This window comes from Amborella trichopoda, chromosome 5 (genome assembly GCF_054954075.1).
Source record: "Amborella trichopoda isolate Santa Cruz 75 chromosome 5, AtrichopodaSantaCruz75HAP2 v2.0, whole genome shotgun sequence".
Lineage (NCBI taxonomy): Eukaryota > Viridiplantae > Streptophyta > Magnoliopsida > Amborellales > Amborellaceae > Amborella > Amborella trichopoda.
In genome coordinates, this window is record NC_142340.1 from 16,904,627 (window position 1) to 16,930,093 (window position 25,467).

Consider the following 25,467-nt stretch of genomic DNA (forward strand, 5'->3'; position numbering starts at 1 on the left):
CCACTTGGACCACTGCAAATACCATCTTCGACTCATCTAATCCCTCCATAAACTCAGCCAAAGAAAGAAGGCTAGCACACCCCCCATCTGATTTGGTTGCATTTTCCTTCTTAGATGAACCTAAAACCACTTTAATCCCATCTTTGACAAAGGAATAAGTATTTTTAAATCCATCATTTATGATATGTCTATCATACTGCCATGGTCTACCCAATAATAAATAACATACATCTATAGGCACAACATTGCCTCACACCTGGTCTTTATCATGCTTTCCAATAAAAAAAGAAACTAGACAACTCTTAGAAATTGCTACCTCATTTCTCTTTTTTAACTAAGCTATCTTATATGGTTTTGTATGACTCTCTGTCTTCAACTACAGCTTGTCCACCATCTCTTGAGAAACAATATTTTGCAGCGGCCCTATCAATGATAAGATTGCAAACCTTCCCGTAGGCCATGCATCGAGTGTGGAAAATATTAGTGCGCAACCAATCTGCCTCATTTACTACCTTGGGTGTTACCATGCTACACTGGATCACCAAAGCCTCCCCATGGTCACTAAAGGTTACTTCAAGCTCTTCTCCCTTAGGTTCTTCATCAAAAATAGGGTCCCCATCAAAAGATAGTTTGTTGTCCTCATCGAAAACCTCCTCAACAAGGGTCACAAGTTTTATATTTGGGTGCTAAGAAGAGACATGGCCAATCCCCCAACACTTAAAAGCATTTTATAGTGATGTTGTTTGCTCCAAAATTGACTGACTAGCAGGCCATGAGGATTGTTCACCCACAAAATTTCCATCTTTTATCCTAAATTCGCTTCCACAACAGTTTGAGATACCTTGGCTTGCAGCCCACCTTGATGATGGACGCCTCAATTAAGCTGTAACCTTAACTATGAGGTTGTAAGCCTCATCTAAGGTCCAATACCATTGTAAAACCACCACATCTTGTGTAGGAGATCTTAGCCCACCAGCATATCAAGTTAAAGGACTGTTCTTCTCGTTCAACCACATCACTGCGAGCCATCAACTCAAAAAATTCATCGGTATACTCCTCTATACTATTTTTACCTTGATGAAGATTATTTATCTTGTGATAGAGAGATTGCAAATAATTTTCAAGTACATATTTTTCTTTTAATTTCTTTTTCATCTTCTCCCATGTAGTAATTTTGGGCTTTCTCTTCCTCTCTCTTCTAACCTTAAGTTATTCCCACCATGCTGAGGCACCTTTGTTTAATTTTATAGCAATAATTTTTGCCTTTTTATTTTTAGGTACCGCCTTATAATAAAAAACCCTTTCTGCTGTATTTAACCAATCTATAAACTCCTCAAGTTAAAGCCTACCGTCAAAATCAGGTACATCCACCTTCAAATCAACATCCCTAGAGTGATGCACCCCACATCTAGGTCTCCGGTCGCTATCCTCGTCACTTGACTCGACACGCGGAGCGCAATGGTGAACATGGTTGTATTCGAGATCCTCTTGGGCTAAAAGATCACCGTCTTGCCCATTTTTTAAGGTCTCGAATTGTTGTGTCAGCTGTTGAACTTGTCTTTCAAGTTCCTAAATTCTCTCATCTCTAGGGTCATAGAGCAGATCCATGAAAATCCCCCTCCTACGGCCCTTTCTTGCTGCCATGGGGTCACCGAAATCACAAACCCTAGACAAATAATTAATAAAAAATTGCTCAAATCAACAAGATATATGTTGTTTTAGCAAAACATTAGCCAGAATCACCAAACCCTAGACCACCACTATTATTTCCCCTCTTTGTTGTTGACCTAAGGCACCGAAAGAAAGTAGTCCTATAGTAACCTCCATGTTGTTATAATAACTTTTGTGGATCGCAAGCTCTAATATCACTTGATATAAGAGAACTTGAAGAAACAAAAAAAAATCAGCAAGAAGCACACAATTTTGGAGTAAACCATGGAGAAACCCTAGGGTTTACTCTCACCTAGGGCTAAATCCTTAAGCTTCTTTTACAAGACAAAGTCTTTCTTTTCTTAAAGAAGAATACATGAATGATTCTCCAGCCTATATATGCTCTTATTTATACTGAAAAATAATTGTTTTAGACAATATTTATGTATACAATTTAACTTTTGACCAAAAGGTCATAACTTAAATATAACTTGAAACTAAACTCCCCAACTTGAATTAAAATAGCTAAAAAGTCTTTAACTGGTCCAGCAATGAAATAAATAAATAACATTTGAAATAACATTAAAAAACTAAAAAAAAAAAAAGCACCAAAACTATTTCTTGCTCATATTGTTCTTCTTGGAAGCCCTCAGATGGTTTTAATCCTCCAAATATGAGAAAAAATTAAGAAGAATATGTCGCTCACATAGAAAATACTCATGGCCACTTGTACTCTAATATCCATCAGCTGCTTCCAAAAAGAACAAGAAGAACAAGAAATAGTTTTTGTGTTTTTTTTTAGTTTTTTAAGGCTATTTGAAATGTTATTTATTTATTTATTTCATTACTTGACCAGTTAGATCTTTTTTAGACATTTTAATTAAAGTTATAGAATTTAATTTCAAATTATATTTAAATTATGATCTTTTGATCAAAAATTAAATTGTATGGACAAATATTATCTAAAACAATTCTTTTTCAATATAAATAAGAACATAGTTGGGCTGAAAAATCATTAATGTATTCCTCCTTAATAAATGAAAGACTTCTTCATGTAAAAGAAGCATAAAGATTTAGCTCAAAGTGAGAGTAAACCCTAGGGTTTTTCCAAAATTGTTTACTTCTTGCTTATGTTTCTTGATTTCTTCAAGTTCTCCTACATCAAAAACCCTCCTAAGGTTTTCATCCTCCAAATAGGAAGAATTCGTTGCTTTTGTTGCTCCTATAGAAGATAATCGTGGCTACTTGTGCTCTGATCTCTCGAGTCTAAATCCAGTTGACTTGTACACAACCTGAACCCGACCCGATCCATTCCCACCCCCTAATAACAATCTTAGGTGGCCTCAAAGTCACGCCCTTGATCAGCAACCCATTTTCTTATCCATCTAACAGTAGATTGCAAACTCTCTCACTAACAAGAAGCTGCAACGGGATTGGACACCTCCCTCTACGTTGATGTACAACACAGTTTTTCATCGTGATTGAATGCTAGCTCCAACTGCTCATATACATATAAGCTGCTATTTTAATACAAGTTCATTCCTAAAATACATTTGCTCATTCATTGGACAAAGGTAAATTGCTCACAATATTGGTGAAATTCCTCAATACTTTATTAAAAGCGATTGATTTGTTTATTCAAAAAAGCACATTGACAACAGTATGCTCATCTACGACAACTTGATTGGGACTTTAAAAGTATATTGAGTTTGATGTTGTGATCAGGGCAAAAGCTTTAGTAATTTGCCGAGGTTTTGCCCCCACCTTCTCCCATCATCAATAAGTCAGCATAAGCAAAATAATCAACATAGGGACAACTCCACACAAACATTACCGATCATGGATCAATTCAGCAGGCCTGAGCATTGTATTAAGCACAAAGAAATAATTTAGACACAAATGAAACGCAAAGGAAGATACCCTTCACAACTAAACCTCCTGCTCTAAGCTTGTTGACATTTTCATGCTTATAGCTGAGAAGTCAAGGTGATTCACTTCCACCTATTATACTATCACGAGGTTGCATCTTTTACAAAAAAAAAGCAAATGACACACACACCCAACCATGACCTTTTGTAAACAAAGATTAAACACCCTAAGCAGTAAGATGGAAAAATCGAAGAGCTGGGATGTGTAATTTCCCAGCACAAGGTCTGAAGAAAATTTTCTCAAAACTTCAAGTGTTGTCAGTGGTACACTCTTAGCCGCCTGATTTCACTTCTAGCGGGTAAAAGGGATTATGACCTTTTGTATTAAACCAATATATATATATATATATATAGTCTAAAGTGGTAACACTAAACATACAACTGAGGATATAGGGATATTCAGTCATGATGAAGAGTTTGTTGCTAGCTTCAGCTTCTTGGGTGGTGGGTTCCCTCCCGAAAGCATCACGTAGGAATAGAAACACAGCATTGCAGCACTGCCATTGGTCATTGAACATAATCCATTAGTTCTCATTAAGGTAGGAAGTTAATTCAAACATTTGAAAGGAATTTTCAATACCTCAAAGCAATGAAGAAACCATTGGGGAGAAGTTTCCTTGTCTGCAGTACACCATAAATTTAAAATCAGAATTTCAGGCCAGAACTCGGTTTTAAGAGACCAGAAAGAGAATGTGATGAGTTCCCTACCAATGAGTATAGTTGAAATTGCTTCACCAGATAGGCTGCGGTGAAAGCTGCAAAATCAAGAAAAAGAACAAATTAATATTTGTTATAGTTTGGGAGTTTTTGCAGGATCTAGGGATAGAACAAGTTACAATAATGCCGAAAAGGAAAGCTCTTCTTGCAACAATACGAGGACCAAAACATGTCATACTTCTAATTGACTATGTATCTTTTGATATGACATGACATAGCATTTCCAGTGCACAATTCTGGATAACCTCCCAAGAAGCCACACAGCTAGAAACAACTCCATCTCATGAGTATGCATGTGAAATGCAACTAATACATGAAACATGCACTATTGACTACTTTAGATTAAATGTTGTCCCCAGTGATTAGAGTTGTCCTGAGATCATTAAGCATTGCCACAATTATTCTTATTTTATTTTCTTTTGGAGGCCAAAATATTGCTTTCTTAGTGATGACATTTCAAGATCAGAACACAATTCAAAACTATTTCTAAATAAGATAAAAAATAATAAAGGATTTTGATGCTCGTGTTCGCTTTCAAATTTGATCTAGAGTAAAAATGTCACCCCTTTTTCAAACTGAAAATTTACGTTTTGATGATACAGGTTCACAAAATGGAATCTGCAGAAGAAAAGCGGGGGCTCTTCCATAATGGCATTAGTGGAGAATGTTCCCAAGAAGCTGGGAATGTGTTGGCTAGAGAATGGGAACGAGCTCCAGCTCCCAAACTGCACAATCATGCTACAGGAGCAGGAAGTGCAACCTTAGAAGAAAGATCCCAGTAAGTATGATCTGCCCCACCTACACCCAGACAGCCTGCAAGGTAGCCTTGTTACCACCTAGAGCTTTGAAATATACCAACACTCGTTCTGAAGATGAGCCACAAAATCAACTGGACTTTATTTGTATGCACCCATAAATAACCAAGAGTAGAACATATGGAAAAAAGTAATATTATTATAAAGAATGAAACAGACATTGTTTTAAAATCATATGGTTAATTACTTATGTGCGTAATGAATCTCATTTCATATTATGACTTCAAGGAAAGAAAATGACATATAAAAGAAGGCTAAGTTGTTGCCACTAACAATAAATCACTAAGTTTCTTTAGCATGTTAAAACCTAAGACCTAACAACACATTAGGTTGTACACAACAAACTAAACAAGATCGATAGAAAAGAAAAAAGAAAGAGCAAAGAATGGTTTAGAAAGTAGTTCATATGGTTCATCCATCACATGAGCATCTCTAGCCTTCTTGACCACCTACATAACATGTTACCCTGTTGTTTCTAACTAGCAAAGTTACAGTGCGGTTTTCAATAACATCTGCAGTTGCTCCAGCAGATGGCATCTCAAATTGGAAATTGGTCCAAATCAATTCCAAGCGATGGCATACTTTGCAGATGCATTTGGTTGCAAAATGATTACCATACGCGTTATTGCATGGTCCCACTTTATGGTCATGTGGTCAGTATCTTGAGGATAGACCACAATAGGGCGGCCCATCAAACATGTCCTACAATTAACAGATTCAAACAATCCCCTGACCAAACCAAAAGTAAATAGAGAGTGAGTCCATGAGCTGCATTAAAACCATTTTTTTAATATGATTTGGAGCACGACATGATATGAGTTCCATGGACTTCTGTAAATTCCCTTTTCATTCTCCCATTGATTACAGATAGTAGAATTCATCCACAGTACATATTTCAATTGATGGCAAAAAAAAAAGATAAAACTGTTGAATTAACTCTACATTAGAATATACCAACTCAAAAATCTCAAACAAAACCGAAAATTCATTAAGAAAGATCCATACCTGTTTGTCCCACCATAAAAGGAATGCTAGATTTTCCTTGCTTCCACACTTTTAAGCTGTAGTAGCTGAGAGCCAGCAGAGCACCCCCAAAAAGTATGCCAGACATAAGGTTGGTAATGTTCCTTGAGAAAATAAACCCAACAAGCCCACCACTTAAAACTATCCCACCTGCAATAAGAAATTCCAACAGTCACGTATAATAGCATATAGTGTTCATCAGCATTGGGACACTGCAATAAATTAAACAACAATGCATTGTGAATATCACAAAATATGGAGAGTCCCTCACAAATATAGTGCTTGCAGATTTTGTTTTTCATTTTAACTTCTTGACATTGGGCTCATAGATCATGTTGATAAATACCATTATTTCCATGAAACAACAAAAGCTGACAATTTCAAATGATACCCTTAGGTATTATAAGATATGCAGCAACCAAATAGAAGAACGATAGGGAATCTTATTTTGAAATATTTTTTTTGTAAACTATTTTAATGGGTTCTCACCCAGCGGTCCCTAACTAGTGAGCTTCAGGCATGAAATGATCTGCCTCTCCCGATCCTGCTCCTCCTCCAAAAGTGATGGGGAAGATTTCTGCTGGCGTGTCTCTATGCAATATGCCTGTTGGACTGCAGAGGTCCCTTTGTATTACATTGGTTATCACAAACTGTAGTTGTGGTCTAGCAGTATTCGTGGTGGTGTTGTAGGTTGGAACACATCTAATTTGTACATCATATCAATATTGTATTTTATGACTTTAGGTATATTAAGGAAAAGGGAGAGGTAAATCAATCTTTCTTATCATGCCATTCTAGATGAAAGCTTTAGACACATTGTCGTCTTTATGGTAGACAAGACAGTATTCTATTTCCTGGCCGTAGAATATTCGCTATAACTCAAACATGTGTCTCCCTTAAGTAAGGTGCAAAATGCTGAAGAGTCAGACACTGATGACCTTGTAACAGCATGGATTTTCAACTCACTCACCAAGGGCAAGGGGAGGATTTATTGCCCCCTACCCAAAAACAAAAGAAAGAAAATATCTCTATATATATATGTAATGGCTATGGATCACAATCCCATGTTAAATGGGATCAATATCTTATGCTTTGTGTGGCCTAGATTCCATATGCTAAATGGGATTGAGATCGTATATAATCAGGAGCAAGCTCCCAAGGAGGATAAGCTCTCAGAATGCAAAACTGTGTTTCCTGAGCAGGACTGTCCCCTAAGGAAGGTGCTCCTCATAATTATGGGTTGGCTTTTGTGCGTGGAGAAGAGAAGTTGCTAAAGAGAGAAACTCAATAGAAAGGGTTGTGGGGTATTTTTTTGAGGCTTTGCTTGTCTTGGTGTGGGGAGTATAATGGAAACTTGAGACAGGTATTTCCGCCAGATATGCTGGATCTTGATGTATGGAGAAAGAAGATGCTATAGAAGTAGCAAGAGAAACTCAGAATTGGCAAAGCATCCATCCAGTTTGACAAGACTAGTTCGAGCAGTCAGGTTTTGACTGGTTTGTGACCTGACTGTACACCAAAGTGACCACTGGTGGATTGGCTGGTAGAATCTAGTTTTAATAAAAAATAACTTGTAATACAGTTCTTTCAAGCAAATCTGAATCACTGGGAACTGCAAGACTGAAGTCCTCCTCCTGGGGCTTCACCAATTTAGTTAGCGCCTTGAAGCACTCGTTAAACTCTGGATATCATCTAATCAGTAGATGCCTGTGCTTGCTAGGTAATTGAAAGTTCATAATTTCTCCTTTCAAAAGCATATATATATGAAACTACCAAGATAGATGCTGTGAAACACAACTTGAAACCAACTGGGTGGGCACGTGAAGTGGAAGATGGAAACATGAGCTTCCAAATTGGGAGGATATACTGATATTCAAACCATGTGTTTGTCGGAAAATGAGCTGGCAACTCATAGGCAGTGGCTTGGTTAAGGGAACCCACTAGAGCCATGACAAAAGTGAGTTTTCATAGAGCAGTTAGCATTGTTTATGGACCTGAATTTGCGTGTTCTATCCAGGGCCAGGATGAAGCTTGCAGGAAACTAAGTGGATATCCGAAGTGACCGATTTTGGAAGTTTCAGGAGAGCCGTGGTTATGGTTGAAATGTCAATTGAACCTAGAGCCAGCTGGTTTTCTATAAATGAGTCAGGGACAACAGTTAACTGGACATCTTGTATAAAGCACTGTTTCCATGCAGGACATGAGCAGTACTTGTAGAAATGAGTACAAGCTATATTTTAGCATGAAAATAGGATAAAAAAATAGCCAGCAATCTGTCATGCGAAGCAATATTAAATGAAATAAAGAGAGAATGACAACATAGGTAGGAAGAAACTCGATAGGAAGAAACTCGACTTGTCAAGCTCAAGCAAAACCACCAGACGATGAATGATCCAACCTTCAATGACTATGGCCTTGGTTGCACGACCACATAAACCTTTCTATGCTCATGAACCCACTGAAAGTCGGGTATAAATCATGGCTGGTCTGCAACTCTGCATCAAGCACCTAGGATTTGCAAGCCTACGGTGTGCCTTTCTCTTCCTCTTTCTCCCTTTTATTTCCAGAATGAAGATAATTGGTTTACCCAAACTTGTCCCCAGAGGTATACAAAATAGAACTAGAACTTTCAGGGTTGAGAGCCGTGCCACCATGGATCACAAACACCATCACATGGGTGTGGATATAGTTTTCATACAACAGTACCTCCCCAAGCATGCATGCATTTGGTTTGAGGCATTCAAAACCTATTGACATATTGAGCAAACCATACTATTCTTTTATTTGTCCATGTTCAGAATAGAGTTTCCAACCGCATTGTGAAGTGATATGTGATATTTTCTGAAGTGTGAGCAACACCACATCCCACATGTACCAACAAAGTTGATTTTTCTTTGTTATGACTAAAATTCCATGGTAGTCCAAAATTTTAAGAAAAATGCCAAATATGTCCTCCCTTTTAAGACAATTTAACTCATGGAAAATATGTTGATAGAGCAAAATCGCCGACCAGGATTTGTGTAGATGACCCTAAGTAGTTGGGAAAAGGCTCCAATGATGATGATAAACTCACGAAAAATATGTCCCCCCTTTTGATATAATCTAACTTATGACGAGAATGCTTTCAAATTTATTTATTATGTGTTTTTTGTCAAGGATTGTTGTCCACTCGAATTATTCGTTGCATGCTTCGGTTGGGTTTCCAAGCTTTATATCTTTTAAACATATACATGAGCAAGTATACAGACCCTACACACCCATAACCATTCCTCAAAGGGATGGAGGCGCAATGAATGGTGTATCAAAGCTATTTTTTATAAGCATGGTTGTCAAGAGTCACATTGAACTCATGTCTAAAGGCACCCCTTGAGGACTAAGAGCCAAAGTGACGCAGGCCTTGTGTCTTTTCATCAATTGTCAAGGGTCCCTTCAGTGAAACTCCTTTGGGTGGACATGTTGTGACAAGTCAAAAACCATATCGAGGGTAAGGTCTTGTCTTCTTTAACTTTTTACTTGTCAATGGGGGAGAATACTAATGTGAACGCACAAACAAATGATTGAAGTTCACTTGGCCAAGAGTTCTACAAGTCTCTTTGAGGCCACGGTTTGGCATGCCCAACCACCTGATTTTATTTCTCCTCTAATTTCTTCTGATATGGCCAGGACTTCTCATGAAAGAACAGTAACATAAACTCTTTATCCTAAGGCCCCATTCTTACTTATTAATGAAAAACGGGTAGGGGCCCAAATCCCCACTAACTTACCCAACAAAAAAAACAACGATTGAAGCTAGAGGCTACAATGGTTGGCAATTTGGTGCCTTGATTGGGTAATTCTGCTAAACGTTGCCACAATCCCTCAAAGAGGGCCTGCCTCATTCAACCCATAGGGTTTCATGTACAAGCACTTTGGCCATGTCATCAGCATCATAGCCTTTTCCCAACTATTTGGAGTCGTGTACAACAATCCTGGTATGCCATTTTGCTCTATCAAGGGTCATACACTCAGTAAGACTATAAGTCCCTTTCTCTTTTCTCACTACTTCCAACCATGTCCTTTTGGACCTACCCCTTGCCCTTTTCGAGCCTTCCACTTGAAGCAACTCGCCCCTTCTAATAGGTGCATGTGGCCTATGAAATTTGCCCATTTTTTGTCTAGCCGCTGGGTCTAAATAGGATGCCTTAGATGGTTATTGTTTCTCTCTTTGGCATCCCCACAATTGGCATACACCTTTTCCTTGCATCCCCAATATTGGCTGTACATATAGCCATGCCTTATTAAGTTAGCATTGTGCACAGAATTTGAGGGTTAAGGTCTTGCAAGCCTCACCAAATGCCAACAAGTACTGAATTGATGCAAACCCTAACTCTAAATATAGATATGACCCCAAAGTTACATGGATCATGTCGGTCAGTAAGATGATGGGGATGAACTTCACAGTACCAGCTAAGAATCCTGACAACCATTTAGTGATAAAGGACGTAGGGTTGCAATGGCATGTCTACTAGTTTTTTGACTAATTAAGATATGATGTTTTATCCTCTTTTATAGTCACAAACATTGCATTCTGTACCTAAATATTTCCCAAATTCCTCGATTATCCTACCATCCTTCCTCTGAATTACGATCGCAATTTATAATTTCCATGAATGACAAACTCCTCCACCTTTACTATTTTCCTTAGAAAATTATCAAGCCTCCATGTGCATTCACTACTACCACTATCAAAGTAGGTCATATCTTTAAGAAATTATATCTGCACTACCATTACATCAAAAATGATTAAGAGCATATGTAGTACAAGCCCTTATTATAAATAGCTTACCTACCGAAAAGGTCACCCTCTGTTTGAACAGAATAGGATCCATTTGTACTAAATAGTTTTTCTTTCGTTCCACTTGACCTCAGTTACATGCTCCTTTGCATGCTTTTGGCCTCATGAGGCTGCACACAAAACTAAAAAGACCATGTTAACATGGGGTGACTAGACAACACATCAGCTTTTTACCTTCCAAGCTAAAACCTCTTATTTGATCTTGTATGCAGGTGATTTGAATTTAATGTGTAGGCTCTACTCATTGTAGCAGGACTCACTTGAGTCCAGTTGGACTAAGCTATGTTGTGATGAGTTCCAAGGGCAACTTGCCAGGCACCAAAAAAAGATGTAAACAAAATGAATAAAAAATGTTTTACAAAATATTTAGAAATATGTTTTTAGATTAATTTTAGGGTTTTTAAGATGATTTGAGATTTTTTCTTATCACATAATCCAATGGTCTTTTTCTTCTTTTTTATTTTCCTGAAATATTCGTGGGTATAAGTAAAAATTTTAAATAATCCATCTTTTATATATTTTTTTCATCTTTTATAGCCTTAGTCTTTTAATGATTCCTATCACTTATTTTAATTTTTCTGATTTTTTAAATACTTTTAAATAAATTTTTACCTTTTTTTTTAATATATAGTTACTTTGAGGCGAGCAGGACTCGGGCCAGTCCGAGACTCACCCGAGTAAATCGCCTCGGGCTAGTGGTGAGTATCTGGTTCGAGGCAATTCAAAAAACATTGTCTCTACTTGTTTTCCCATAGATTTATCAAGAGCGCTGTGCAGCATGCTGGACTGAGTTTCATTGACATGCTTTCCCCAAAATAGGGAAATTATCGATACAACATTCCAACTGTTATGTGAGATGCAAATGCCTCTAAGAATAGACAAACAACCCAGTGTACAAATGATGGTAACTGCAAGGTTAATAACCAAAAGATGGGAAAATCTACAATTATGCCGTCCCTGATATAACGAAACATTCATAAAAGAAATTTATGAAGGTTACAAAGAGAACTAGGAGTGAGAGGTGTAATGAACAACAGAAATTATAAGAAAATAAGAACTTTCTTATTCTTTTTTGTTGTTCCCTATTTTTATAACGACACGATTTCTATGCGGCCAGCCCGCATATTGTAGAAATGCGGGATTGGCAATAAATATATTTTTTAAATATAATTTGATTCTAGTTTTTAGAGAACATATAATCTTTAACATGGAAATCATGAATATGAAAAAAAAAATTGAAAATTAGAAATAATAATTATATTAAGAAAACATTTGGACTGTTTGTTACGCTTGTTTTTAGATGGACCACCTATTTGCATCCATCTTTAAGATGAATGCTTTATACTTCTGGACCTCATATAGTAGAAATGCGGTCCAGCCCACATGAAACAATTTTCCTTTTTATAATTTCAAGTCACCTAAGAGTATATGAATGGGGCGACCTTGGCAGGATTATCCATAGAACTCAACATTTTCTTTTGGTGACTTCCATAGCCTGGCTTACTAGTAATTCTATTTTCCTTGCTGGAAGTAAATCTTCTGTGATATAACTACACCCATAAGGATTAGTGAATGTCTGATTAAACATGTCAGAATCTCATTCACAGGACTTTCATGGTAGTGCCAGGGCATGAGTGAGAATGACGAGAGGAGGGACATAGACCTATAGAAGCCAAAATAGTGGGAGAGAGAAATATCCCATGTGAAATACCCCACCCTTTCCTTGCCGAAGAAAAGAATTCCTTTTTCCTGCAATAACAGGATTTCATTTTTCAATAATTATTTATTGTAAAAATTACTTCATACATACTCAATGGATTAGAAGACTCCGTAGGAGTTTCTCATGTATAGTAGTACAAGATGCATGGTAGTGCATTATGCAATGGTCCAACTTAATTTTTGTGCTTATGAAGTACATTATCAGTTTGGCATAAATTTGATTTCTTTTTCACCATTACAGAAAGAATAAGTCCTATTTAGTTTCCTTCTATTACCAGAAAAATTCTGAAAGATTTATAATACTGCAAGCATTTATATGTAACCAGTCAGTAGGGTTTGTGACTAGTTCATTGCTTATACTATAATGTCTATAGATATGTGTAGACTGATCAATTTTTTTTAAGATGACAGGTTTTAAAATCTAATATGCCTATAGCCAAAATACTGTAATGTCAGAATGATATATTTACATTCATCACATCATTATGCTAACGGCCTTAAATAGATCAAAATGGCAGACCAGGATTCGTTTAGCCAATCCCAATTAATTGGGAAAAGGCTATGATGATGATGATGATGACATCATTCTGCTAACACTGTTATTTAACATGTACTTATAGTTGTTTTGACTTTGCAGCTGAGTATGAGCTCTATGCCAGAGTCTTACACTAATATTTTGTGTTCATTTGGATATGCTACATAAAAAATATTAGTCACTAATTATCTAATCACAGTCTCTCATGGCTTAAACATGTTATGTTTTTTATGATGGACCAGTTTCAAATTCTGGTTGCTTTTTAAAATAAAATGAGTTTGAGTTGATTGGCAATCATCCCATTGAAGTAAGGATGTCATACCATGTATTGAGAGGGGAGAAAGATTGCGAGGTTCGAGAATACAAGGGGGAGGAGGGGAGGTCTCATGTTCCCCCCATTCTCTTGAGAAATCAGCAAAGCACCCATTGGGGTGTGCTGCAGTTTTCCCTCAAATTGGAGAGAAGCGAGGGAAACGAGGGGGTAAGTGGGCCCTGTATTTTCACGCTTTTCCCTCTTCCCAAACAATGGAAATCGTGGTACTTGAGAAAACAAGTCATTTTCTCCTGTTTTCTTAGTTACCAAACAGGGCCTTGGCTTATTTCCATAGCAACTGTTTTCATAGAAGAATAATAATATGTGCGTCTTTTCTCATTTCTCTCTATATGATTTTTATGGTATCAGAGCGAGGTATGAATCTGCTCTCAACATAGATCAACTTTGATCAAGGTAACCAATATTTCCTTTTCTTGAGTATTCATTATCTCTCTCTTCTAAACACTAATCCTTCTTTCTTCATTGTTAACCCTTTTCATCATCCGCATCCTCCTTTCTCAACCCCAAATCTATCTCTTTCATATTTCCTCCATATTACGAGCACCCACTTCATCCTACTATTCATTCTACTGTTCATGCTGCTATTCATTCTACTCTTCATGCTACTATTCTATCTTTTTCAAAGCCTCATATTTCAGCCACAAAACTCTTAATTCTCTCTTCATCCAATATAAAACTCTAGATCCCTTCTAAAATTGATAATACTGCTCTTCAAAAATACTTCTTTCTCTTCACAAAAATAAAAAATAAAAATCCTAATTGTTGTTCTCCTTCTCGGTTTTCGGAATCTAGTCCAAAACCCAAATTGCTTATCTCACTCTCGCTCACCAAAACTTTAACTATTGTTTTCTTTTTCTTCTTCCTTCGAGTCTCTTGCTCTTTATTATTCAGTTATCGCTTTGTCATCTTCTTCTACTTATATTGGTCTTCCTAATCCTCAATGCATACCTGTTAAACTCAATGCATCAAACTATTATACTTGAAAAGGTTTAGTTCTAACTTTTATAAGAGTACAGCGGTTATTGGAGCACATTAATGGTTCATCAAAGCCTCTAGTTGAGTTTCTTACAAAAGAAAGGATTACTGAAGATAGAACAACTAAGAAAGTTGTTCAATCCAACCCTGCTTATGATTATTGGGTATCTAAGGATTAGAACCTCATTGGCTGGATTTATTTTACTCTTTCAGAGGAACCTATTTCTCAAGAAATTAATTTATCAACTGCTGAAGCATTATGGGAGGCCTTTCATGACTTATTTTCCCACAAAGTAGAAGCCCTAGTTATGCATTTTCAAAGTAAGCTTCATGCTTGTAAGTGAAATAACCTGTTAGCCACAGATTCTATAATAAGATAAAAGCGTTGATTAGCTTGCTATAGTGCAAGATCCTCTACGTTAAAGGGACAAGGTCCATTATGTTTGAGAGATTTAAGGGATGAATAAAAAGTATTTATTTCCTCTGTGATGATGAAGACTACACTTCCCTCATTTAGATATTGCGGCCAGTATTGTTGCAACATGAAGCAATATTCAACCTTAAACACCCACTGGAAAAACCTTCCACTACAGATTCTAATCCCATTTTATTGTCAAACAGTAGTTCAAGTATTAATACAGGCTGGAATTTAAATCATGGGTGGAAGCGTAATAACAATTATAGCCATTCTTCTTCATCGAATAAAAAATATTACGATGAGTATAAAGTTGAAGCTCAAGGTGATGTGTAACTTCTAACAAATCTACAAGGGATATCATAGTCTACCACCACCAGAAATCATCTGTGTGAACAAAACGTGCAACTAATATATTTTATAATATTTAAAAATGTTAACTAATTATGCAAAATAATTGTCACCTAGCATTAAGTTGAAGCGCAAGTTTCAAACTTGTGACCAATTAAAGAAGGCAAGACGGACAATAGAGTCTACAACTATGGGAGTCTTGATTCCATGTTGCAGGAACCTTTCTTCGGATTACTTATGAATCCTCAAATATGATGCGAAGGAACGGTATCGAGCGTGGGAACGGTATCGGGATCTAGTGGAAGTGGGGGATCATGAAATGCTAGAAGATCCCTTTGGCTGGAAACACTATCCTTACGATGCACATGTTAGGGTTCGAGATCCCCATATGTTAGGGTTCGAGATCCCCACATGTTAGGACTCTAACCTTTTAGGGATCTTGATCCCAAGTTTTTAGGGATCTTGCTATTTTATTGGGTAAGTCAGTGGGGGAGAAGGCCCCCTACCCGTTTTCCATTAATAAAAGAACAGAGAAAAATAATTAACGTACAACCCTATAGTAGGGCAATTGCGCCAGATCATGTAATAAAAGAGAGAAAAGAAAATCTGGTGGTCTATGGCGCCACACAATAGCACCAGCGCTAGCAGATGCCCTCGTAACGAGGGCATCAGCAACCACGTTTCCCTCTCAAAAAACATGTGTAATAGGCCATCGATGAGAAAAAAGTCTGGTGCAGCAATTATCTACAATCGTCTTTAGCTACCATGGAGCACTGCATCAAATTCTGAATGACATTCATAAGCAAGGCCGAATCACTTTTTATCTGTATTGGAAAGCAATTCCTTTGATGAACCGATTGAATTCCTTCCTCAAGTGCCAAAAATCATGCATGGTTATTAGAAGCAAAACCAAAATGCTTCGCAAAAGCAGCAATGAAACCGGCCTCTATGTTCCTGATGACTCCAATACCACCTGCTAAACTTAGATTGCTCAAGGAAGCACCATCAATATTGAGCTTGTAATTCTGAACTTCAAGAAAAGACCACGCCACCGGACTAAGAGATTATAACCTCTGTTGACGCCAAGTTATCTGAAGATTACCGATTATGGCCCTTTCTGATAAATGGAAAGACCACTTTTAACTTTTGCAAGTGTCTGAACATGTAAGATAATCGGTTTCACAATAAGCTCTCTCCTGGTGGGTCTTGACTCAAAGACCCTTCTGTTGCGCTCTTCCCATAGAAATCAAATAGCAGTAAAAAAGATGGAAGACCAAATATTACGAAGTCCATGTGATTTAAACCTGAAAAGTAACCACCACCTACGTAAATCAGGGACAGAAGTACTAAGGACAAACCGTTTTTCACATCTCCAAGCTAATGATCTTGATACACCCTGCACAAGAGCACATTGGAATAATAGATGGACAAGGCTGTCATCATGGTTGCTACAAAAGGGACATAAAGAGTCCAGTTGCATACCGCGCTGCTGCAATAAAAATGACGTGGGCAATTGATTATGCAAGGCCAGCCATGGGAACCATTTCGCCCGTGGGTGGCATTTGGAGGACCAAAGTGCACGGAAAATAGGTTGTGATGAACCTTAATGCATAATAAAATCCCATGCCCCTTTAATAGAAAATAAGCCACCAGCAGAGTGAATCCAAACCAGTGAATCATTTTTGGGCTATAGAAGAACAGTATAATTCTCAACCTCCCTCCATATATTTCTCAAAAAATTAGATGTGGGATGTGGCAGAACCCAATACTGAGGTGAATCTCTGATAAAGTCTGAAACTCTCCTCCTTGCAGTAGCCCCCAAATTCTCCTGAATGTCATGCAAATCTGAAAGTGACTGACCTGCTAACCATAGATCCACCCAGAAATCCACCATCTGACCATTATCAATATTCCACTATACATTGCCTTTCAAGTGAAATAAGTCAAGTAAAATCCCCTTCCATTCATGAGAACATCTTCTTCTTCCTTCAGCCTTCCATATAGAGGAATTTCTAAAATATCAATGTTTGAAGAACCGTGCCAACAACGAGGATGGATTTTCCAAAAGCCTCCATGCTAACTTCATCATTTCTGCGATGTTGAAATCCGCCATTTCCCTTACCCCGAGACCTCCTTCAGCCAGAGTGAGACACACTGTCTTCCATTTTATAAGATGAACACCTTTTTTCTCTGCTTCACCAGTCCATAAGAAGTTCCTCTATAGTCTCTCTATCATATTACATGTTTTCTTCGGAAGAATGAAACACAACAACCAGTGATGCTCCTAGTACAAACTTAAGCAACTGAAGTCGACCTGCATATGAGAGGCATAAAGGCTGCTATGACCCAATCTTACCAAACACCTTACCCACCAGACTATGGCAATAATGTGCCTCAGATGTCCACGAAATAATGGTACGCCCAAATAGCAGACTGGGAGGACTCCTTCAACAAACTTTAACTCCCTCAGAATTCTCCCATGTCCTCCCCATGGAGCACCAAAGAGAAAAAACTTGCTTTTAGATGAATTCAAAATCTGACCAGTACTCCTTTCAAACTTAGAAATAAGTTCACGCATAACAGTGGCAGAAGATATGGATGCCTCACAGAAAATAAGCACATCATCAGCATAAAAAGATGAGAGACCCTATAGTCACACCCTGAAGAGAATGCCCTGAGAACCATGCCTTGCAACATAGCACAATCAAGCTGCCTACTAAAGAAATACATGACCAGCAAAAATAGATAAGGAGATAAAGGATCCCCTTGCCTCAAACCTCACTTCCCTTTAAAATATCCCATCGGTGAGGCATTCCTCAAAACAGAGAAGGAACAAGTGGAAATACGCAAACGAACCCAAGAAACAAATAACTTCGGAAAACCCAAAACATGCATCCTACCCACAATAAAATCCTAGGAAACCCTATCATAGCCACTACTCAAATCGATTTGCAGACACATTTTAGGCCGAGCTGAATTCCTATGGCAAAGAGACACATGTTCATTTGCCATAAGAATATTATCTATAATAGGCCTACCTTTCAAAACTACAGTATGCCTAGGGTCAATAAAATCATCAAGAACAACTCATAGCCGATTAGAAATTATTTTGCTGATGAATTTGTACAAGACATTACACAACCCTATAGGTCGAAAGTCTTTCATCACCCTAGGTGCTTCCACTTTAGGAATCAAACATATAAAAGTGGAATTGATTTGCTCAAGAAGCTTACCTTTAGTGAAGAAATCTTTAAGGTCCAGAAAAAGATCATTTTTAATGACTTCCAATCCAAACTTGTAGAATTCCGCTGAAAACCCGTCAGGACCTGAGGCACATTCATTTTTCATATCCCAAATGCATTCTTTGATATCCTCCATATTTACTGCGTCCACTAATTTGTCCTTCTGAGAAGAATTGAGATGAAATGACGACAAGAACTGATCAACCATGCGCAGGTCAATATTACTCTCTTGAGCTAATAGGTCCTTTGAAACAGCCAATCATATGATTTTCAATGTCAGCCTCAGTAAACAAAAAATTCCCATGCTGATCTTTCAAAGAGAAAATTCTATCTTTCCTCCTTCTCACCACAACCGATAGATGAAAATATTTGGTATTGGAGTCCCCCTCTTTTAACCAGTTTTGAAGTGAGTTTTGCCTCCAGAATTTTTCTTCATGGTCCAAAATAGTTTGCAATTTCTGAATACACTCTTTTTTCTCAGACATGAATGTCTCATTGGAAGGATCCATGTGTAAGCTATCATGCGAAGATGATAGTTGATGTCGAACTATCGCAATGGATTCCCCAACATAACCAAATACATCCTTGTTCCATAACCGAAGGTCAGCCCTAAGCCTCTTACGTTTAGCAACAAAGCGATACATGAGTCCCCCCCACTTGGCCTTGCCAGGAATTAAAGATAACATCTAAAAAACTGTGGTGCTGCTACCACATAGAGAAATACTTAAAAGGTTTGGGTCCAATTGGACCCAAATCAGAAATAAAGATGAGTAAGGGACAGTGATCTGAGGTGCCTTTAGGGAGTAACTAGAATTTGGATTCAGGGAAGGCCAAAACCCAATCAATAGTTGCTAATGCCCGGTCCAACCTTCTTCTAATGTATCTTCTGCTCAACTAGTAATTAGACCACGAGAACTACCCTCTGACTACACCAAGAGCGCAATCCGACATTACTTGAGTAAAATCATCTGAATCTGATGGTCAAGAACTGTTGCCCCCTACTTTTTCCGAGGAATCCAATAGAGTATTAAAATCTCCTAATACCAGCCAAGGAAGAATAATAGTTGCTCCTAAAGCCCTCATATGGTCCCAAAGCATGGCCCTTTGGGACACATAATTAGATGCATAAACTCCTGAAACAACTGCAATCTTGCTGCCAACCCTAAAGTGTATGATAATATAGGATTACGTACAGTCTTTAAAGTGGGATCTCAAATTGAAAGTATGCAAGCAACGCAACTATATTAAAAGTATAGTTGCAATGATAGCTGGCTATAACAAAGAAAATCTTTTGCTTGGTTATTGTCTTGTCTTTAAGATTGGGATCAAGATCCCTAACAGCAAGACTTTGGATCGCTATCAGTGGGGATCAACCGATCAAGATCCCAAAATTTAAAATCGAGATACTTAAGAGATCCGTTCTGGAAGCAATAGAATCAAGATCCTTGAAGGGATTGCCTACTAAAGTAGGAGATCCCAGTAACTATGTCAGGAACTTCATCCCTAATAAGAAGGATCGAGATTACAAAGTTTGAAAATTGCATAGAAGCGAGATCCTCCTCTCTGGAGGGCAAGAGAGAGGTTCTAGAGTGGGATTCATCCCTTAGGAGTTGCGACAACTATGCCCTCCCCAAAACATGGTTGGTCATTTTTCCGCAGGATTGACTGCATTTTAGACACGTTTGATAACTTGGGAACAATGTTTCCTAGGGCAAGGCATGTTTTTATTGTGTTTTTTAGTCCAGTTTCATATATTGAAATTTCAGGACAGGCATGTGTCAGACCAAGGAGATATAAGGGCATGAATAAAGAGAGATAATTCTATGTTTCATGAAAATTTCTAAAAAGCACCCTATCACGTAATCACACCGCAAACAAATTCTAGCCCTCACAATATCTTCACAACCATACCAAGAGAGATACAAATCAGAGCTGCTAATCTAATCATGAATTCAGCCAAAAACATGCTTATGTCAACAAAATATCTAAGAAGTTGATGTAGATTTTGTCCATGTAGACAAAAATCTCTATATGCCTACAAAATTAACTTAGCCGTTGGATCCTTAAATACGATTGATACATACCAAATGGAATCCCAAGGCAGAAATCATGGATCCTGGCTGTCTTCTTTCCCTCTTCTTGGGTGTTAGAAATATCTACTGAAGTGTTCATCCCATGTTTTCCACTGACCTCTTCTGCTACAGTGGAATATGATTTTAATGACTCTTCTATTTGGCTACTTGAACCATGCCCTTGATAGTTTATGGAATCGGTAGCCTGAGAATCAAGGACTTGCATGTTACTCCCTTCAAGATGCGCATCAACTGACAACTACAAATTCAAAGGCATTTAACATTAAGAACTTAATTTTTGATAACATAGATTTCTTTAAGAAATACTTATAACATGTAAATGTCATGTAGGCAGTTAGTATTTCTTAGGAGATCCAGATAAACAATAATTTCAAAGCATTTACATCACTGGTTCTTTTAAAGAGCTATTCAAACTCCCCAAGCATGGAATTGACCATATAATTTTACTTGTTTTGCTCATCAACTGATGACAAAAGAGAGGTAGATATGCCCAACATGCAAACCAGAAATTGCATCCCAACATGCAAAAACAGAGATTGGTGCAACACTATATACTGCTTAAGTGCCATACTTTTAGTGTATATGAACACATCAGTAGCTTTTCCCTTTTGTGATTTTCACAAGTGACAATTTATTAAATATAATAACGGGATAAAAAATGTTGGAGCATTAACACTGAAGGTCGCAACATATCTCACATGTTCTGTTGCATCCAAATTACACTGATCAGATAACTATCCACCACAAAGTTTGCCTCACTTTTTACATATGAAGTGAATTATATAAAATACGTACTTTCATGCCTTGTATTTCATAGAAGCATATGTAGTGAACTGTATTTTATTTTATCTTACTGGCTCTTCATGCCTCTAATGTGTTAGTTAATCCCCTACATGAATTCATATTCCATTTTCACAAACTTACATGCAATTAGAACTAAAGATCCAAGATACGCACCTCTTTCTCCACCAAGCCATAATTTTCATGTCTTTATCAATGAATCGAGCTAGGTACATCTCTCTCTCCCCCCCTCTCTTTCTCTCCCCCCCCGCTCTCTTTCTCACTCCCCCCCTCCTCCCTCCCTACCCCACCGCACCCAAAAAAAACAATCTGTGGACTGTTTCTTATTACATTGTGAAGCTTCAGTAGCATATTCATGGCCTACATGGATTATGACTAGGGTAACAACTACAACATTATATGGTTTCTTGCAGGTTTTAAATCTAGTTGCAGTGAACTCAAAGGAGCTCTCTTTGGTGGGCTTACACCCTGTTGATGTTTTGCATAATTTGGGTATAAAGCAAGAACCATCTTCAAAGGGCAGACGTCGTGTGACTAAATATCGATAAAGACCACATAAAGACATCATATTTTGAGGAAGCTCTAAGATCGCAGGACATGGTTAATGTTGGAGAGTTTGAGGCATTTTTATACACTAGTTAGCTAACTGTGACGGGAACTTGAAAGAGAACCTCGGTCCAGCTGGACTTTGAGAGACCACATAGAATGAGAAAGAAATTACCAAATTTATTGCGGATCCTCTTGTTGATGAGGATTCTCAAGAAGAAGCTCAAGCTTCATAAGTTGGCCCTAGTATTTCACGAAACTAGAGATGACTGAGGGAGGTTTTCTATATGTGAGGGGGTAGCTCCAAATCAAGGAGCCCAATAGCGTACCACGTTGAGATTCAGTTACGATTTGGGGCCCATTAGCGTACCAAGTTGAGATTCAAGTACAATCTCTCTCTCTCTCTCTCTCTCTCTCTCTCTCTCTCTCTCTCTCTCTCTCTCTCTCTCTCTCTCTCTCTCTCTCTCTCTCTCATAACACAACAAATTACAAACAAAACATTCAAATCTCCAACACAAACAAATTACAAACAGCTCCTTCTCTTTCCATTGAAATATAAGATGCTACTCCCCTAATTTGAGTGATCATTAAACCCTGTCTTATATATGTTATCTCAAATAATACTTTGTGTGGAACAATTCCATGATCACATTGCACCAACTTGTGTTATCGAGAATGATTCTATGATTCTAGGCTGTTGGTAGATTGTTTCCTGGTCATATCATCATCACCATGAAGCTTCCAGACCACCTTGTGTAGCTGCAAATGGAGCTTTGGAATGTCTATTGGTGTATTGGACACTTTCTCAGGAAGCCAATCGAATGGCTGCTACACTTAGCCAAGCAGGGGAAAGCAGGGGGCGAGATCGATAGAGGCTACTACAACCTGATTTTTTCTCTTTTCATATTTGTTTATGATGTATCAAAATCTACTTTGTTAAGAGGTTCCACTTGCAACAAATAGTTTCTTTTTAATGAAACAGTACTGGTCCCTTTCCTTGCTGAATTACCCGAATCATAAAAAACAACTTCATAATCCATAATATAATACAACTGAAATTCCAAACAAAGAATTGATCCTCTAGAACCGAGAAAACAAGAGAAACATGGAAGCAAGGCATATAGTACCAATTTCCCATTCAATACAAGCATTTCACATGTTTTCACTCACAGTGACTAGAGACTGCCAAATTCATCATGCCAATGCAGAATAGGCAAAAAGAATTTCCTTTCACAACAAAACCAAAATTTTGAAAATTTTAACAGAAACTTCAAAGCATCATAAAGAAAAACAGAGTTAAGAAACACATCCTCTTCGGGAGGAGACGTCCCGGAAAGCAGAGAAAACAACAACAATTCAATTAAGGAAATTTGTTTACAAAACAAATTCGAGTGAGAAAATTAGCAAAAGAGTCACAAATTAGAGTAAGAAAGATGACACACCGGTGATCCATCTTTAGAAGCAAAAACCAAGGATCGATGAGCTCGAAGGGACTGAAATCGATAAATCGACGCTATTTGAGACTTCCGACGAATATATCCCAAACCCAAGGGACGGTTCAATACTCGTGGGTTAACAGCTGCAAAGAATGCAACAGCGTTCGCCATGGAGGCAACACAATCGCCTAATCACCAGAATACAATAAACCCAACAGCAAAAGATTAATCAAGAATTCTCTCTAACTAAACCAAGAATATAACTCTCTCTCTCTAACAAGTCTCAAATTTTGGGGCCTCAATGGGTTTTTCCACCTATTGTGTGTTTCACCCCTCCTTTGATGAGAGGGGAACGCCTGGATCTAGCGAAATGACAGAGAGTTTGACCAGTACAGTACGTGAAGGCCATGGAAGTCAATATGAAAACTCGGGTATCACTGCAAAAATGGAAACATTGTGAAGGAAATGATGGTTCTAGAACAGTCAGTATTGATGGCTTTCTCGACTTTGACCCAGTTAGAAGTAAGACCAATCGGAGGCAATAGATATTGTACACAATGAGATCATTTGATACAAGGAGGTCAATTTCTGATGTAAAATATGATACCTTACAAAATTTCGAAAAAAAAAATTTGTTATTTTAAGGTTGAGCTTGGTCGATGGAATAAATAAATGCAGCCGTTTAATTTCACATCCAGTTGTCAAAATTAATTGTGATCATAACTTGTCTCATTGTATATTTTTCCATATATTATTTCAATTAAGTTTTAAAAACTTCTAGAGAACTGGTTTGAATTGGCATATAGGCGGTTTAGATAAGCAATCCAGCTGGAATCAATCGATCGGCGATTCAAATCAGACAACCAACTTAGTGAACTGAAGAATAAAAAAATAAAAAAATAAATAAAAAACAATCGAAAATAATATTTTAAAAATAAAGCGAGATTGATTATATGAAAGAACCTACCAATTCTGTTAGAGAACCAGCGACAGGTTCATGGGCGGAATAGGTTAATTCTCGATACTTAGCAGGATTCGGATTGGCCTAACTCGTTCCTATTCAGAATCAATTAATTCTAATTTGGATTACCAATTTTTAAAACTTTGATTTCAATAAACTAATCCCAATGATGAGTTATATGTTGTTTTCATAGTGTTGATGTTATTAAAAATAAATTTATAGCAGCTTCTTTATAAATTTAAATTTTCAAAAAGTATTTTTTACAAAGTAGGGTTTGGTGGGTAAAAGATTATTGCAACAGTAAACATTTTACATGACAAATGGGTTGATTTGAGCAGGTAAGATTAGGTTGATTTGGTTCATTCTTTGTTACTCTAGTTTTCATAAAATCAGTAAAATTATAGGTTGATTTGGCTCGTTCTTATTATTTTAGTTTACATAAAATCAGTAATTATGAAAAATTTCAGAAATCTTGATCATGGGGTTATTACACAGTAGTTACCAATATTTATTTCATAAGGTCAATTGTTTTTCTTTTTGGGTTTTGGTTATATGACAATTGTTTTTTGTACGTGGGCATCTCTCTATGAAATTTATTCTAATATTTTTGTATAATTCATCATTTGGGATTCTCTCTCTTGAGTTTGTGAGCTCATTTTCTAAATCCTATATGGGTTCTCTCTCTCTACAATTTAGGAATTTTTTTTGAAGTTTAGGTTATATCTGCTATGAACAACAATGAATTATTTTTATACTCTCTGATATGAATTTCATGGCATTCTTTGTATAATCAAGGTAAGCAATAATCTTACCCAAGTATAGGCAGCTTATTGGCAACATAATTTATGTGTCACTAAATCTCTATGATACATGCTGCTGAAATTATCAGAGTATGATGCATGATGGTGCTGAAATAAAACAGAGTATGATACATGCTACTTAATTTGATTTCTCTCTCTCTCTCTCTCTCTCTCTGTGCTTTAATTAGATTTATCTGCTTCTCTTTATGGATTGGTTATTGAGAAATTGTTTTGGCCTTGAAGGCCATGAGTGCACGGATGGGATTTTTTTTTCTAACAAAATTGACATTTC

General features: G+C 37.3%; 1 protein-coding gene across 2 annotated transcripts; it reads right to left on the minus strand.

Moving 5' to 3' along the window:
- Positions 1-3,490: 3,490 nt before the first annotated feature.
- On the minus strand, positions 3,491-23,895 carry LOC18448172 (Transmembrane proteins 14C). Of its 2 annotated transcripts, XM_006858250.4 has the most exons (6): positions 23,421-23,895; positions 20,623-20,869; positions 6,116-6,283; positions 4,287-4,333; positions 4,159-4,199; positions 3,491-4,075 (listed from the first exon to the last, which is right to left on the minus strand). In XM_006858250.4, exons 1-6 carry the CDS (start codon positions 23,583-23,585, stop codon positions 3,982-3,984), a joined length of 762 nt encoding a protein of 253 aa, XP_006858312.1. In that variant the 5' UTR covers positions 23,586-23,895; the 3' UTR covers positions 3,491-3,981. The 2 variants fall into 2 exon arrangements, with proteins under 2 accessions (XP_006858312.1, XP_088723708.1); XM_088867582.1 differs by lacking the exons at positions 3,491-4,075; positions 4,159-4,199; positions 4,287-4,333; positions 6,116-6,283 and adding an exon at positions 11,441-12,716.
- Positions 23,896-25,467: the final 1,572 nt, after the last annotated feature.

Bases quoted from the DNA above. Each gene is read 5' to 3' on its own strand.
- LOC18448172 (XM_006858250.4), bottom strand. From the start codon at position 23,585: ATGGCGAACGCTGTTGCATTCTTTGCAGCTGTTAACCCACGAGTATTG. The intron at 20,870-23,420 runs GTGTGTCATCTT...TTGAATTTGTAG, and splicing joins CTTCTAAAGATGGATCACCG to TTGTCAGTTGATGCGCATCT. The intron at 4,334-6,115 runs GTATGGATCTTT...TTGATTTTGCAG, and splicing joins TTTTATGGTGGGACAAACAG to CTTTCACCGCAGCCTATCTG.